The sequence below is a fragment of the Lygodium microphyllum genome, chromosome 9, assembly GCF_053477565.2.
Source record: "Lygodium microphyllum isolate KBCC chromosome 9, Lygodium_microphyllum_v1.1.10, whole genome shotgun sequence".
NCBI lineage: Eukaryota > Viridiplantae > Streptophyta > Polypodiopsida > Schizaeales > Lygodiaceae > Lygodium > Lygodium microphyllum.
This window is the reverse complement of record NC_141143.1, coordinates 154,680,017-154,696,072: the sequence shown is the minus strand read 5'-3', so window position 1 is coordinate 154,696,072 and position 16,056 is coordinate 154,680,017. Positions and strand designations below refer to the sequence as shown.

General features: G+C 42.6%; 1 protein-coding gene across 9 annotated transcripts in view; it reads right to left on the bottom strand.

Annotated features, from left to right (window-relative positions):
- LOC148031747 (uncharacterized) overlaps positions 1-15,372 on the bottom strand; it is a 30,365-nt gene extending 14,993 nt beyond the window's left edge. For 6 of the 9 annotated variants that reach the window (XM_087685385.1, XM_087685391.1, XM_087685389.1 and 3 more), the window contains exon 1: positions 14,819-15,372. In XM_087685385.1, coding sequence (XP_087541511.1) covers positions 14,819-14,928 — 110 coding nt within the window. In that variant the 5' untranslated portion in view covers positions 14,929-15,372. The remainder of the gene's footprint in view (positions 1-14,818) is intronic. The other 3 variants (XM_087685384.1, XM_087685388.1, XM_087685390.1) reach the window with 3 other exon arrangements.
- Between the last annotated feature and the right edge of the window lie 684 nt (positions 15,373-16,056).

Genomic DNA, 16,056 nt, shown 5'->3' with positions numbered 1-16,056 from the left:
CATGATTCCTCCGTGACCTCCACGGTCCATCCTGCGGTTCCCACTCCTCAGGGACCCCCTCGATCCCTAAATCTTGAAGGGTGTCACGGGCCCAACGAGGAGAAAGACGGACCTCTCCCGGTCGCTCTCCATCTATTGAAGACTCGGGTACATCCACCGGCAGAAGCTCCACTGGGGTAGCCAATGGAAGAGAAAACTCTAAATCAAAAGAAGAATCTCCATCAGAAGGCTCTGGCTCCAAAGGAACTATCTTGGGAGCCCAACTTTCCCCTAGATCTCCAAGGATGGGGTGCTCCTCATCCCCCTCTGTGGCCAAAACTTCCATGAACCGCACATCTTGGCTCGTGTAGACATCCCGCTTAACGGGATCAAATAGACGGTAACTTTGGGACTGGGAGCTATAGCCAACAAAAACCTATCGTCGGTGTAGTGACGGGTTTGTCACAGAGATCGAGGCAGACAGTTGTTACGTGCAGTGAAAGCCAGAGAGAGTGAGAGAGAGTAGAGTAGAGAGTAAACACGTTTTTAGGTACAATGACGAGAGTGTACCTTTAGGTTTTTAGATAGATATATATGTGTAAGTACAAGTGCTAAGGGTGTGTTGACACTCCAACACATTTAAAAGGCACGAGGCCTTTATTCCCAACAACCTCCCACCTAAAGGCAATGTGCCTTAAGAGGAGAAAAGAATCAGCTAAGTCTAGGTATATACAAAGCTGAAATACATATATCTATCCAACTCCATCTATCGGCAATGAGCAAACCGCTCTGTTGAAAGACCCTTCGTAAGAAGGTCTGCAGGGTTATCATTTGTATGCACTTTGACAAGCTCAATGCTCTTGTTGTCAAGTACATCTCTAATGAAGTGGTACTTCACCTATATGTGCTTTGTCTTTGCATGAAAGACAGGATTCCGTGCTAGCATGATAGCACTTTGACTATCACAATGGAGAACAGGTAACTCTGAGATGCCAAGCTCTCCCACCAGACGTGAAAGCCATAAAGCCTCATTGCATGCCTCAATGGCAGCCACATACTCTACCTCTGTAGTAGACAATGCAACACACTTTTGTAGCCTGAAGATCCAAGAGACTGCTCCTCCTATTAAAGTAAACACATACCCAGAAGTGGACTTCCTACAGTCCACATAACCAACATAGTCTGCATCCGTAAAGCCAACAACAAATGCCTTCTGCTTTCCAAAGCAGATGCACAACTCCTTTGTGCCTTTGAGGTATCTCATAATACCTTTCACTGCATTCCAATGCTTCTTGCAAGGGGTTGCCATGTATCTACTAACCACTCCCACTGCAAAGGCAGTGTCAGGATGTGTAGCAACCATAGCATACATTAAATTGCCAACAACTAAAGCATACGGTATCTTGGCCATTTCAGCCTTCTCATTATCAGATGTAGGGCTGTCCTCTGCACTAAGTTTCACATATGGAGGTAATGGAACCCCAATTGTTTTCCCCCCCTCCATATTGAAACGCTGCAAAACTTTAAAGACATACTCCTGCTAAGATAGATAGAGTAAGCCTTTCGATCTATCTCTAAGTATTCGCATGTCAAGAATGTGATTTACATCACCAAGAGCCTTCATATCAAAGCTGCTATGACGACTTTGCTTCAATGAATCCAAGGCATGAGTATCCCTGCCAACAATCAGCATGTCATCAACATACCAAACCAAGATAATCAAGCTGCCATCTACTGCCTTGTTGGTGTACAAGCAGTGATCCACTTGACTTCTATGAAAGCCTTGGGACTGCATGAATGTATCAAACTTATGATACCATTCTCTTGGTGCTTGTTTCAGCCCATACAAACTCCTTTTGAGTTTACATACCATTTTTTCTTTCCCTTGTTCAACAAACCCTTCAAGTTGCTGCATATATATGTCCTCATGCAGATCACCATGTAAAAATGCAGTCTTTACATCCATCTGTATGAGCTCCATATCCTCAATTGCAACCAAGCCCAAAATGGTTCTCAATGTAGTCATCTTGACTACAGGAGAGAAAATCTCATCAAAGTCAATTCCATGCTCCTGCTTGTACCCCTTTGCAACCAATCTTGCTTTGTACTTTGGTGAGGAACCAGAAGTGACCATCTTGTAAACCCATTTGCATGGAAGAGTTTTCTGCCCTTTAGGCAACTGCACCAAGTCCCAAGTGTCATTTTTTTCAAGAGATTACATCTCTGATAGCATGGGTTTATACCATTTCTTGTTGTCATGTCTATCGTCTTGCTTCCTTGAAGCAAGACGGTTCACCACAGTCTGCCAACATGACATAATCAGCCACATTAATTGCACCAGGAACAAACCTGTTAGGTTGTCTAGTAGCCCTAGACGGTCTCCTAACCCAATGGTCATTGTTTGATGGCTGTTCCTGCAAATTTCCATTTTCAACATGTTGTCCTGGCATTTCAGCCTGCAAATCAACATTAACAGCTTGTTGTCTTGGCTGTTCCTGCACATGCAATGGCTCATTTTTCATGGGCAATAGCTGGCTGATCATTTCCAACATCATTTCCTACATTTGCAGGTTCATTTACAGCAAGTATTTGCTGCTGTACAGTGGGCACATTTTGCTGTCCAAAAGGTATTTATTCCCAAAATACAACCCTACGGACCTCCTCAGTCTTTTCGGGATGTTTGTGTATGCGATCTTCCCGGAAGATAACGTCATTGTTGTATACTACTTATCCTTTCCTCGGGATTTCACAATCTATACACCCCATTTCACCCTCGTCACCATATCCTAGGAAAATGCATTTACAGGACTTTGGCTCAAGTTTACTGTGTTTTTCTTTACGAATGTGCACAAAAGCCTCGTAGCCAAACACTTTCAGATGAGCATATGAAGGTGGCTTGCCCGACCACGCTTCTTGGGGAACTCCCCCCCCCCCCCCCCTAAAAGGCCTATTTGGTGACCGATTAATCAAGTGAACGGCTGTCATAACAGCCTCTGCCCAAAAACCATGGGGTAACGCAGCATGAGATAGCATCGTACCGACCTTATCCTGTATGGTCCAATTCATACGCTCTGCAACTCAATTTTGGAAAGGATTATGAGGGGCAGTGAGCTCCCTCTTTATCCCTTTGCTGTCACAAAATGCCTAAAAGGCCTTGGACACATATTCCCCACCATTGTCAGAGGGAAGACACTTAAGTGTCTTATCTGTGTGATTTTCAGCCAATGCCAAGAATTTTTTAAACTTATCAAGCACTTCATCTTTGCTACGAATGGGATAAACCCATACCTTCCGTGTAGCATCATCGACAAAGGCAACAAAATATTTGTTTCCCCCTAAAAATAATCCTGGCATTTGGCATACATCCGAATGTACTAGCTCTAGAGGAGAAGATTTCAAAGAAAGAAACTTTTCGTGAGACGTCTGTCCATGTTTGCCATAAATATAATGATCATAATGCTCAAAATCAGCATAACGAAAACAAGGCAAGTAACCGAAACGAGAAAGCACTTTCATTCATGTTTGACTCATGTGTCCCAACCAGCCATGCCACAAAGAAACGCTTGGCTGCTCGGTCACGGCAACAACATGGCCACGCACACTAGATACATGAAGTGGATACAAAGTATCACTCTTGCAACCTCTAGCAATAACCCTAGATCCCTTACAGATCTTCAATTTTCCATCACCAAAGGTGGTATGAAAACCATCATCATCTAGCTGCCCTGTGCTAATCAAGCTCTTCTTGAGCTTAGGTACATGCCATACATACTGAAGTGTAAAGATAGAGCCATGTTGAAACTGTAACTGTACACTGCTGCCAATACCTGCAATCTCACATACATAGTTGTCCCCAAGATGAACAACACCATGTCAACCCCTTGTATAGGCGAAAAACCACTCACGATGAGGGGTGACATGAAAGGAAGCACCTGAATCAAGAATCCAGGTATGCATGTCATCATGTATATTTGCAAGTAAAGCATGTGCACCAAAGTGTGAAGAGACAAAGAGTACATCACTCCCACAATCACTGTCATGAGTGACTACATTCACCTCTTCAATTTTTACACTACTCTTCTTAGGCTGACTGTCCTTCTTCTCTTCCTTGCTATCATCTGTCTTCTTACCTTTTCCTTTCTCTTTCTTCCATTTGTAGCAGTCACGTTTAAAGTGGCCGTTATTTCCACAATGATGGCATTCAACATCTTTGCCACGTGATTTACTACGTCCCTTGCCATCATATTTGCCCTTTTGCTGTAATCTGCCCCTAGTATGCAAAGCACTGGAAGACTTACTAGATGCATTGTTCTGCCGATTCATCTCTTCCATAAGTAGAGCACTCTCTACATCACCATACAAAAGGATCACATTAGAATTGCTCATAGCAGTCTTGAATGTATCCAAACTCTCTGGTAGAGTGCAAAGCAAAAAAATAGCCTTAAATTCCTCATCAATCATGAACTTCAAGGCAACCAACTGGCTGAAAATGGAGTTAAACTCACTCAAGTAAGTAGACATTGCTGTACCCTCTTTCATATGCAAATCCATAAGCTTTTTCAGCCAATACACTTTGCTTGCAGCACTCTTTTGTGCATACAGTTCTTCCACTCTAGTTCATATAGCATATGCAGAATCCAAACCTTCAATGTTGAAGAGCAAGGCATCAGAAATCGATAGCTCTATGATTCAGTGTGCAAGCTCATTTAACTCATCCCAATCATCCTAATCCATGTCCGCGGGCTTTGCCCCTTTGGTTTTGATCGGCTTTGCCTGCTTCTTTTGTAACAAGATATTGTAGCACTGCTTTTGCCAAACTGCAAAATTATGTGCGCCTTCAAGCTTCTTTATATGCATCAGATTACTGCTGTCATTGCTGCCAGCCATGATTTTCAGCCCAAATGTGACCAAAAAACCAGCAAATGCAGGCCCAAACTGTCACCCAAGTGACCAAGGTACAAACAAGTACCAATCAGTAATAAATGACCACGCAGAAAATTTTCAGAAGCACCAAACCATGTGCTACAGCATTATCCAACTGACTACAACTGTTCCAAGGGCATGTGCATCACATTACATGAGGAATCCCAAAATTTCAGCTGCAATTTCTGTTGTACATGTGCCCATGGGCATAAAATTTGACACGAACGGTCAAAAGCCCCAAAATTTTGTGCTCAAAGCATCAATCGCACATCTGCATTTTCTTTGCCATGCATAGACCAGTCCAATTTTGCCAAAGTAAAGCAATTTCAACAAAACCCCCAAATTTTACCAAGTGTTGATGTGCAAATTGCGTGGAATTCAACTTGCATGTACATAAAATGACCAAATGCTGCACAATATTTGCCCAAACTGCAAAAGCCCCAAATTGCACGGGGTCCAATGTGCCTCAATGTCGAGAAATTGGGTTAATTTCAGCCCAATTTGTGCATGTACATTAAAAGCCCCAAATGTCAGGGACAAAATGTCACAAATTCCTGCAATTTCTGAGACAGATATCACTGTTGCATCTTGCTCGCACCAAATCTGGACAAATCCCCAAATTTTCCAAGTCCTACGTGCACTAATTTCAGTGAAATTGAAAGAATTTCACTAAAATGTGAAAAGCCCCAAAATTCCCGAGCAAATGTGCACCGACTTTGCAATTTCTGAGTCAGATTGTCCAATTCTGTGTTGAGATCCCCAAATTCGGAAAAAGCCCCAAATTTCTAGGCAAATTTTGCACAAATCTGACATTTTGTGCTTGCATGCCAAAACCCCATCAAGAAAGAAGTAGAAGTTGAATTTTTTCCTTTTTTTCTTTTTTTTTTTTTAACGATTTTGAAAGAAAAAACGTGACCGTTGACCCCGTGCAGGTCGCCGACGGGACATCGCCTGCGCCTACCTGGCACGGACCACCGTCACACAACTGCTGCCCCATTACATTCTATCCTTGTCAAATTTCACTGGTCCTCGCCAACTGCTGCCCGTCACACCTGTGCTGCCCTCTGGTCCATGCTGGACTAGTCGCCCGGCCCTGCCCGTGTCGCTGGTCACCTGCAATTGTTTCCTCTCTCCTATCTCGCGACAGACGCACACTCAACTGTTGTACGTGAGCTGCCTCAGCTGTTGTACGTGAGCTGCCTTTGACCTCGAGGAGCGTGCACTCTACGCTCTGATACCAATTTGTAGTGACGGGTTTGTCATGGAGATCGAGGCAGACAGTCGTTACACGCAGTGAGAGCCAAAGAGAGTGAGAGAGAGCAGAGTAGAGAGTGAATACGTTTTTAGGTACTATGACGAGAGTGTACCTTTAGGTTTTTAGATAGATATATATGTGTAAGTACAAGTGCTAAGGGTGTGTTCACACCCGAGCACATTTAAAAGGCACAAGGCCTTTATTCCAAACAAAACCGCCTCAAACTTGTCACACAGCGTCAAAGATCCTAAAATACAAGACATCAGACTTAGTCCCAAAGTTAGCCTCAAAAGGAGTCATCCTGTCAACGGTTGAAGTGGGAGATCGATTGAGGATATGAACTGCGGTAGCCACTGCCTCGGCCCACAGAAACTGAGGTGTCTATTGGTGGTTCATCATGGTGCGCGCCATCTTGATCACACCAATTCTTCCGCTCCAAAATGCCATTCTCTTTAGGAGTGTTGGTATTAGCAAACTCCTGGTGAATGCCCCTATCTGCACAAAAACAAGCAAACTCATTAGACATAAATTCACCGCCATTGTCTGAACGCAAGGTCTTCAGTCGTTGGCCAGATCCGTTCTCCTCAAAGAGAAGCCAATCCTCGAAGTGAGAGAAAGCCTCTGACTTCAATGTTAAGAAATAGGCCCATGTCATGCGGCTATAGTCATCTGCGATTAACATGAAGTACAAGCTCCCCTTCAGAGATCCGTAGATACAAGCTCCATAGGTGAAGTAGACCGCCTCTCGAAACTTTGGTGGGAATCCCATCCCGAGGCAGTTTCCCACGAATGCAAGAGACACATGGCTGATGGCTCACCACTATGTCCGGCAACCCTCGGACGAACGACCCTCACGACACCTTTTGAAGGTACTCATAGTTCAGGTGGCCAAACCGAGCATGCCAGAGCTCGGACTGTGTCTAAGAAGTAAGAAGAAGAGAGGTAAGAGCTGTAGAAGACTTCAATTTGTAGATGCCATTCTCCTCATACCCTACAAAGAGAACCTTCCTCAATCCACGATCAAGGACTCGAACAATATCATTGTCAAACTCCACCAAGAGGCCAAGAGCACAAATCTTATGGATCGAAAGTAAGTGATACCCCAAGCCTGGCAGATGCAACACCTCGGAAGTGTGCGTACCACCATGTCCATCTAAAATCAGTTGCATCTCACCCCGCACAGCAATAGACACAGAAGAGCTGTCTCCAATGAGAATCTGCCCACTCGACGATTGCAAATGGGCAACACCAACGAGAGAAGGAGTCATCTGTCGTGAGGCACCACTATCCACGATCCACTCTTGAGTCTCGGGAGCTATCATCGCAACATCAGAAGTCTTTGGTGTAGAGTCCTCAATGACTACTGAGTGTAGAAAAGCAGCTGATGAGGGTGTAGCCAGCACTCCAGAATCCTTCGTGTCCTTCTTCTTGGTGTCCTTCTTGTCTTTGTAGGGGCGATCCTTCTTTCAATGACCGGTCTTACCACAAATATGGCAAGTCGATTCCTTCTCCTTGTCCTTCTTGGATTTGTTGTCCTCCTTCTTCTTTTGGTCCTTCCCCTTCTTCTGAGAGGCTTGACCAACCAAAGCCTCTGATTTGGAAGCATTTTGTCCTTTCAACTGTTTCTCTTAATCCAAGACCATAGGAACCAACTCTTCCCACCGAAGAGTGGACTCTCACCCTGATGCAATAAGAGCGGCATAAAAAGTACCGAATCGTGGGGCAACTGGGACAATAGAGTGATCGCCATGTCTTCGGAGGAAATAGGCTTCCCCGCATTTTGAACCTGCATCTGAAGCTGCCGAAGCTTGTTGATGTATTTCCGAAGCGAATAAGACTTATTCACGGACAAGGTCCACATCTACACCTCCAAAGAAACCCTCTTCATTAGGATCATCCCGTTGTACATCTGGTCGAGCTCCAACCATATCTCTTGAGCCACCGTCAAGTGCTCGATGTGAGCTATCACAGCTGTGGTACAAGACAGAAAAGAAAAGATCGAATCCTAGTATTCAGTTTGTCCCAATGAGACTAGACCTTGATCAACTCCACACGAGCATTGGAAGAGTTTGGACTCATCTCTTATTGAGGGCCTGTTAATCTCCTCCATCACAAGCTCCGCCAAATCATAAGACTCTAGAATGGCCAACATCATCACCGCCAGATGCGGTAATTGTCACCATCAAGCTTCTGATCCAATGGAAGAGCTGGTAGGACAGGCACCTTCTTGTCCATGATCGCCTGGAACTCCAAATCAGTCTTTGTAGACATGTTCACCTGCAATGCCTACACAAACACAAAATCAGTCCCCTCTGATTGTGTAAACGTAGCCTATTAGGCCTTGTTCCTCCGCTTCCCGAACCTTCTTCAACCGCCGGAGGTGATGAAAAGGTAAAATCTGCAGTCGAAGGCCTAAAATGCAGCCTTCCTCCCCTTCAAACAGCAACAACCTGCAGCAAGATCACCAACTGGACTCCTTTCCCGCACGCCCACACTCGCTTCAGTCTTGATCTGATGCGCAGCCCTCCCGCTCGCCCTCGGATGCTGGAAATGCAGCCTTGTGTTGCGCTGAAAACTCCTCTTCAGGTAGGTTCAGCACTCAGTCAGTCCGTCTTCACCGCTGTGATACCATGTCAGAGTGCAGCGATGCGGAAGCGTAGGACAAAGACTAAGAGAGAGTGAACACAGAGAGGAGAGGGAGAAAAGGAGATAGTGAAATGCAGGAAATCTGCAGTGTAGTATGCTGTATAGAAGTGCAGAAATATACACGGATGTAGAGAAAATATATGTGCCTATCTCTGCCTTGAGGACCTCAATCTCTGTCAGCCCGAGCACAGTTAGTCTCAGCAGACCAACCCTAACAGATCTCAAGATCAAAATGATAACTGAGAGTGCGCCACCAACTGGCTATATATAGCCAAGAAATAAAAAATACCCAGCACCAGGTCGGCTGCATTAAATGCAGCCGATTGCAAAAAAAGAAACTGTCCGACTGTAGACTGAAATTTGTCCGATGACATGTCCTCTGTGCTGACATGGCACTGCCTGCTAATGTGTCACCCTGCCGTACTCTACTGACGTGGCACTGTGGCCGTACGACTGTCCAGGAAATGACTGTCTAACAGATTGCTTATCTATTGTCAAAGCGGCTTGCATGCAAGAGGAGGAAACCCAGTTTGTGCCCAAATTTGCTTATAATTAAGTGGCAATTTGGGAATAATTGCTGCTGGTCATTATCGTAGGGGCCGGAAATCAGAATTTTCTCTTTGTTGTTCATTCTCCCTCATCTATGTCAAATGCATGCTAAACTTGCAAATGAAAATTGAAGATTCAAGCCTCAAATTCGAATTTGATGTGTTGTGGATTGTTGATTTGTTGTTCTTTGTGTGTTTATGGTTTGCATGGCAGCATTGGAATGCATGCATGCGTGCCTCTATGTCTTGGGGAAGGTTGTTGATGCAAATTTGATCACTAGATAGCAAAATGTGTGAGAATCTCGGTCTACAAGTGCTAGCTACAAAGGACAGCAACGTGTTCCAAACAACACCTGAACGCATGGGTGATTGGACTTGTGAACCTCCTCAATTGGACTTCAGTCCTCAAGGCCATTTGGTCACACTTATAAGGACTCATAATGCATCCACAATCCGTGTGGCTTCTCCTGCTTGGCCGATTTCCCTTGGTGGAGAGCTAATGAAGGAAGTGAGTGTTGATGGCTTAGAATAGCTCTCTCTAGGTCCTCTAAGGTAAAGTTAGATTAGTCCCAACTTGTCTGATATTGGAGCCCGATAGTGATAGCCTGTACCTATGGAGGATGTAGCTCCATAGATGAGAGAGAGAGAGAGAGAGAGAGAGAGAGAGAGAGAGTTTGAAGTATGAGGCAAAACTAAATAGAATAGATTGATCTGATAGATGACATGAAAGTACAAGACTAGAGCCTCAATATATAGGCCTAGGTATTCACCAAAACCTTTGACCCTTATAAAATGATGTGTGCAGAAAGTGTTCACACCTAAACACACACACAAACATACTAAAGTGTGTTCACAAATAGAGATCACACACACGTGTTAAATAACTAACAAATTTGTTGGGGTATTAGAGTTGGAGAGCGATAGCCAGAAGCTATGGAGGATGTAGCCATGAGAGAGTGAGAGAGAGAGATGGAAGTACAAGGCAATACTGTATAGAATAGATTGATGTGATTGATGATATGGAAGTACAAGCTTAGAGTCTCAATAATAGGCCTAGGTTTTCACTGAACTTTTGACCCTTATTAAATGTTGTGTGTAGAAGTTGTCCACCCTAGACACACATTAAAGTGTGTTCACACATGGAGGTCACATACAAAGGTGTTAAATAACTAACAAGCCCCCTCATGGGCAACTAAACTTATGACATGAAACATAAAAAGGGAACAGAAAGGTCTTACCCAAAAGAGGTAGTGTGTAATCTCATACAAAGATTCTAGACAGGTTATTTATAATTGAAGCATGAACATGGCATTGTCCACCAATAAACTCGGGGACATAAAGTTGGGTATGACTCAAAGTTACATGTGGCATGGCTCAATGATCAAAGGCCAGCATGGCTCAAAAGCACTATGCACATGAGCAAGGGCCCAAACACAGTTGCATGGAAATGCATTCCCAAGGTAGGAAACGTACCAAATGGGTAAGAAACGTTTCTTACCTTTCTAAGGCATTTCTTATACATTTTAAAAAAAGGTCAATGGCTGGAAAGTGACTTTTCAGCCCAAAAAAGTATGCTCTATCATGAAAGCACCTTTTCCCCTTCTGAAAGCGGCTGAAAGTGGCATTTTCCCCCTTGTAATCATGCCTTCTACCTGAAACCTTGGGATTCATGAATCACAATAGCCTACAGCCCTTCCAATCGCAGTCCATGACTATTTGCACTCTACGAACTTATGAGGAGCTTATGATGCCTCTTCGAGCTACAAGATACAACAATTCGTACTTGTAATGTAGCCAGCACAAGTACCATTGTGGCTACTAATGAGGATCTACTTGAGAGCTCCAACTCTAGCAATGAGGTGATGAGGAGGAGGAGATTGAGGACAATGAGGAGGACATTCAACATAAGTCCATAAGTCCATAATCCATTTAGTACTTGTTTGATGAAGAGAACTTAGGATTGACTTTTAGTAGTTTCCATAATCCATTTATGTATTAAAATTTTGACAAGGTTCATAAGGCTTGGGACTTGTTTGACACTTTGTTGCTTCTATGATTCTATTCATGTTTGCTATTTTTATCCTTGCTTTAAAATGGTTTAATGTCTACTTTTAAAATATAATGTTGAAAATCATTGATAAAGATATTAATAGTTATAAATTGAAATGTGATTTAGAAATGGTTAGAAACACATATTTTCTTGAAGATTTGACATTGTTTGCATGCTTTTAGTGTACAATTTGATCAATGGTCATGTAGATAATGGATAGATAAGATTATTTCTTTGAGTATTTCATGTATATGGATTCTATAACCCATAATTTTCACTAGATAGGTAAGAAACGTTCTTCAAACGTTTCCTAAAAATTAACACTATAGGAAACTAGTTTGAAACCTATTTCTTACCTTGCCGTTTTCGAAACTCTTGGCTACTATGGGCCAAAACCCAAGGAAGGCTCTGATATTGACCACCATCATACCCATGCAATAGGTTACAACTAAAGCCTTGTCAACACTTCGCCTTGATTGTCATATGAACACTTTGATATGGGTAGTCCCCAAGTTCATTACATTCTTGTTTACCTCTAGCAACCTCTAGTGTCCTCAACCTTAAAACCTCCAAACACTCAAAGTTACAAACCACAATCTCAACATCATCCAAACTAGTGGGTGGTATGAATGACCACTACGAAAGTCAATATTTATCTTGTTGATTGGGGGAGGGAGTGACCTATCTCAGCCTTGTCAATCCTCTAGGAGTGCCCAAGGTCGCACCCATGTGAGGTGGTAGATCTAATGTTTTGTGGATACTTTTCAAGAACTATGAAAGTGTCCATTGCCTCATGCCCTACCCCACCTAGAATTTCATTGGTGGGTCTCGCTACTTGGAGAACTTATTTCCCTTCTCATTCTCATTTTCATTTTTGCTGCTATTTCCTCCTTAGCTTCTCTATCTCTCAATTCTGCTCCTTGTGCATTATTACTGAATAAGATTCTTATTATGGTGTGCCATAATAAGTTTAATAAGATTTTTGAACATATCACTTGGTAAAAAGTATTTTCACAATTTACGTTGGTAGGTAAATTGGGTAGTCGACCTCTAACAATCCCCAAGACAACACCACAGGATAAAGACCGAGGATCTCCCCTCAACAAAACCCACGAGACAGCACCACTGAACACATGATCAAATATTCCTGATCACTCACTCCTCATCACTAAGACTTCAACTCAACACTTAAGCAATTTAGACCTTTAAGCTTAGAATTTACCATTTTCAAAGAGAATCTAATGCGGAAACAACCATGGCTGAGACTCTGACAACACAAGCTTTCAGATTCACACAACTATTTTTTAGGGATGGCAACCCCATGCGGAAACTGCCCCACAAAGCGTGGTTGCCTCAAGCAGTGCAAAATCAGTTGTAGATCCTTTTTGTTCTTTTTTTCTCAGAGCACACATAAATACAAACCAAAAACGCAAGTAACCAAAATTTTATACGACGAATTGTCGTACCAATTCAGCTGCTACAAGTATTTCACTGTTGTCGATATTCCATTACTACAACAAAACAGAGTTTACACTGATATAGCAATGGATAATCATGATGACTTTCATGGAAAACCAAGTTGTTGGTGTAGATGTTGCTGAATTCACCTATTGCCTCATAGAGCACTGCAGAAATACATTGCTGCTCTATACAGCAAACACATAACTTCTTTGCTCCAAGAAGCACAAACTTGCAAATGGGAGGACACTTTCTTTAATTTCAGATTACCATTTCAGCATAACAACAGATACATCTCAACATATCTTGCATTGATGAAGAGTCACGAAGCTTGGAACGTTATGAGCTCTAATTCGTCACTTTCCTGGCTGCAAATCCTTTTGAATTTCCACTAACTCGAGTCCGTGCATTCAACACCTACCCATAATACATATTCTCTACCACATATCCAGTTTTAGATGTGGACATCCTTTACTTCCATTCTTCTCTTCTGACAGAAAACCTCACGCAAACAACTAACATACATCACTCTCAACACGACGAAGAACAACCCTCTATTATCTCTCAATCATATCCATACATTAGAATAAATCTGCATGCTCTGTGCCCCACACAGCAATAGAAGAAAACAAGACAAAAGGAAGACTCTTATTACCATCATCTAAAAATTGAAAACTCACATCAGCCAATTAGCTTCAACAGCCCTACCATCATGCTCCATGACTCCCATAACTTCAGCTGCATGGCCTCTTTCTTCTAAAAACTTATTCTTCTTCTGAGCATCAAATTTCTCCCTTCTCTTCTCTCTCTCTCTCTCTCTCTCTCTCTCTCTCTCATACGCTAATTGTCTTGTGTAGCACTCTTCTCCCCCTCTCTTTTTTTTTTTTTTATAACTCCTCACGTTTTTACTTTTTCCCCTATTCTACCAAGCTGCCCCCTACTTTCCCTCGGTTACTAGATGGCAAACATGCCTCCTACTACGTAAAATTTAACTCGGGGACTCAAAATCGGAAACGAGAATACATTTTTTATATGAGGATCTCTCTTTCTGCATAAGATGCGTGTCTCAAAACTGAAATATCATAACCACATGTCGAACATGCATGGTACCACTTGGGATTTCCACCTATCAACCCTACTTCCGCTACGGGTAAGTGTTAGAAAGACAAAAAAAATGATATTTGTATGTGTTACCCCACTTGACCCCACACAACATCATGTCTCCGGTTGCTCATTTTCACCCTCCAATGTAAGACTTGATTTTCCAACAATACTTTGAACCCAGCTCAATTATACCCAAGTGCTTTGGCTACTGACTATTGATGTTACTACAAATGTATTCATCATGCTTGGCTCTCTCCGCCAATAAATGATCTACATAAAACCAACCTTATTGGATAGGATATCTTAGTTCTATCATGTCTATGAATGTGTTTTCGTAGCATGTGCAAAATAGCACTCTAGAACTTCAAAAATCAAGAGTCCTATAGAGAAAATGGCTTATAGAGAGCAAATACAATGAGAGAATTACTTTTTGTGAGTCTGTTGCACTGATGAGCACATACTTTGCAGATTACGATACAGCAGGCATAGAAAACAAGATAAATAAAGGCAATGGAAAGTATCAAACCACTTGTTCTAGAGCAGTTTCTACTATTTGAGCAACTATAACCATTTTTTGAGCCAGTATCCTGCATTGCTCGAGTCTATTTGATGAATGCAGCCCCCCCCCCCAAAAAAAAATTAAAATGAATCACATTAGTTGCGTACACATTACATCATGTAATAAGAAGTTCTAATAATTGCTTCCTGTTGTGACCATTTTCTCTCAAACTCGATATAATAAGCAAATCGTGTACCATTTTTGCATCTCTCTCTCTCTCTCTCTCTCTCTCTCTCTCTCTCTCTCTCTCTCTCTCTCGCGCGCGCAAAATCCATCAATGAAAGCAAAAAACATACGTGTAGATTGTGCTTCCTCGATTTTCCTCGGACTCCTCCGTCACGTCGGCTATCTTTTGTATGACGGAGGCGACATCTTGCGCAACGTTCGTCTTCTGAGGGGCGGCCATTGCCCGTCTTCAGCACTTGCAAATCCCGCTCCGTCTCTAATAGCTTGTGCTAGAGCATAAAAAGAGGCGACGGTACGGACAAGACGAAGCCATGTTTCGCGTCTGCTGCACGCCAAGACATTGTCTCTGCGACACACGATGACGATGGTGATGGTGATGGTGAGGATGACGACAATGATAATGATGCCGTCGTCGTCCACACCATTCAAGAATCAGCAGCCAGCCTTTTCGCCGCGATGTTTCGATGGGTAGATTCCTCTGGCACTTCGAGTTGTCCGACGCGCCTCCAGCACCCTTTCGGAGGCTCAACCTCAAATAGTGCCTGCCGAGTTCGTGAGAGTGGCCATCGCGAGGCCAATTGGAAACACGGGTGTGTGAGAATTCTAGCGCTAAGGGCCCGTGGCTTTCAGGTTGGCTTTGGGTGATGCGAGGTACGCCTACCGATTCTCTTTCAACAATGTGCTTCTTGACAAAGTGGTTACCCGTCCAATTTACCCAACCTAGAACGGGTCTAAAAATATTTGTCTAATCTATATCTTTATTTGTACTATATAATTATTATTTTTGTTATAGGTTTCTAAAAGGCTTCTCAGATCTAAAACATGTTCCAAACTTTCAAAACTTGAATTTTGAACATCTATACTATGTTATCTTACTATTATACTATGTTAGTTGTAGGTTTGAAAAGCCTCTAACTTTCAGATGGCTTCCCCAACCTACCTTTTTTTTCTAAACCTCTCATTTTTAAACTAAAACCCCCTTCTCTTTCCTTTTTTCCATGTGTAATTTCTCATTTTTTCTTCTCCCTCCCCTTTTTAATTAAAGCCTCTCTCTTCTCTCTCTCATTGTAACGCCTAGGCTCTCTCTCTCTCTCTCTCTCTCTCTCTCTCTCTCTCTCTCTCACATAAAACTTTCTTTTTAGTTAAACATTTTTAAAAGTTCTTTTAACACATTTTGAGAGGAAGATAGTAGAAGAAGGGGAGAGAGAGAGAGAGAAGAAGAAGAAGAAAGAGAAAAAGATGGAGAAAGAGGAAAGAGAATAATTTTTTTATTAAATATTTTTTGATATAGTTTTTGACTTAGAGAGAGAGATAGAGGGAAAATATATAATTTAAAAGAGAGAGAAAA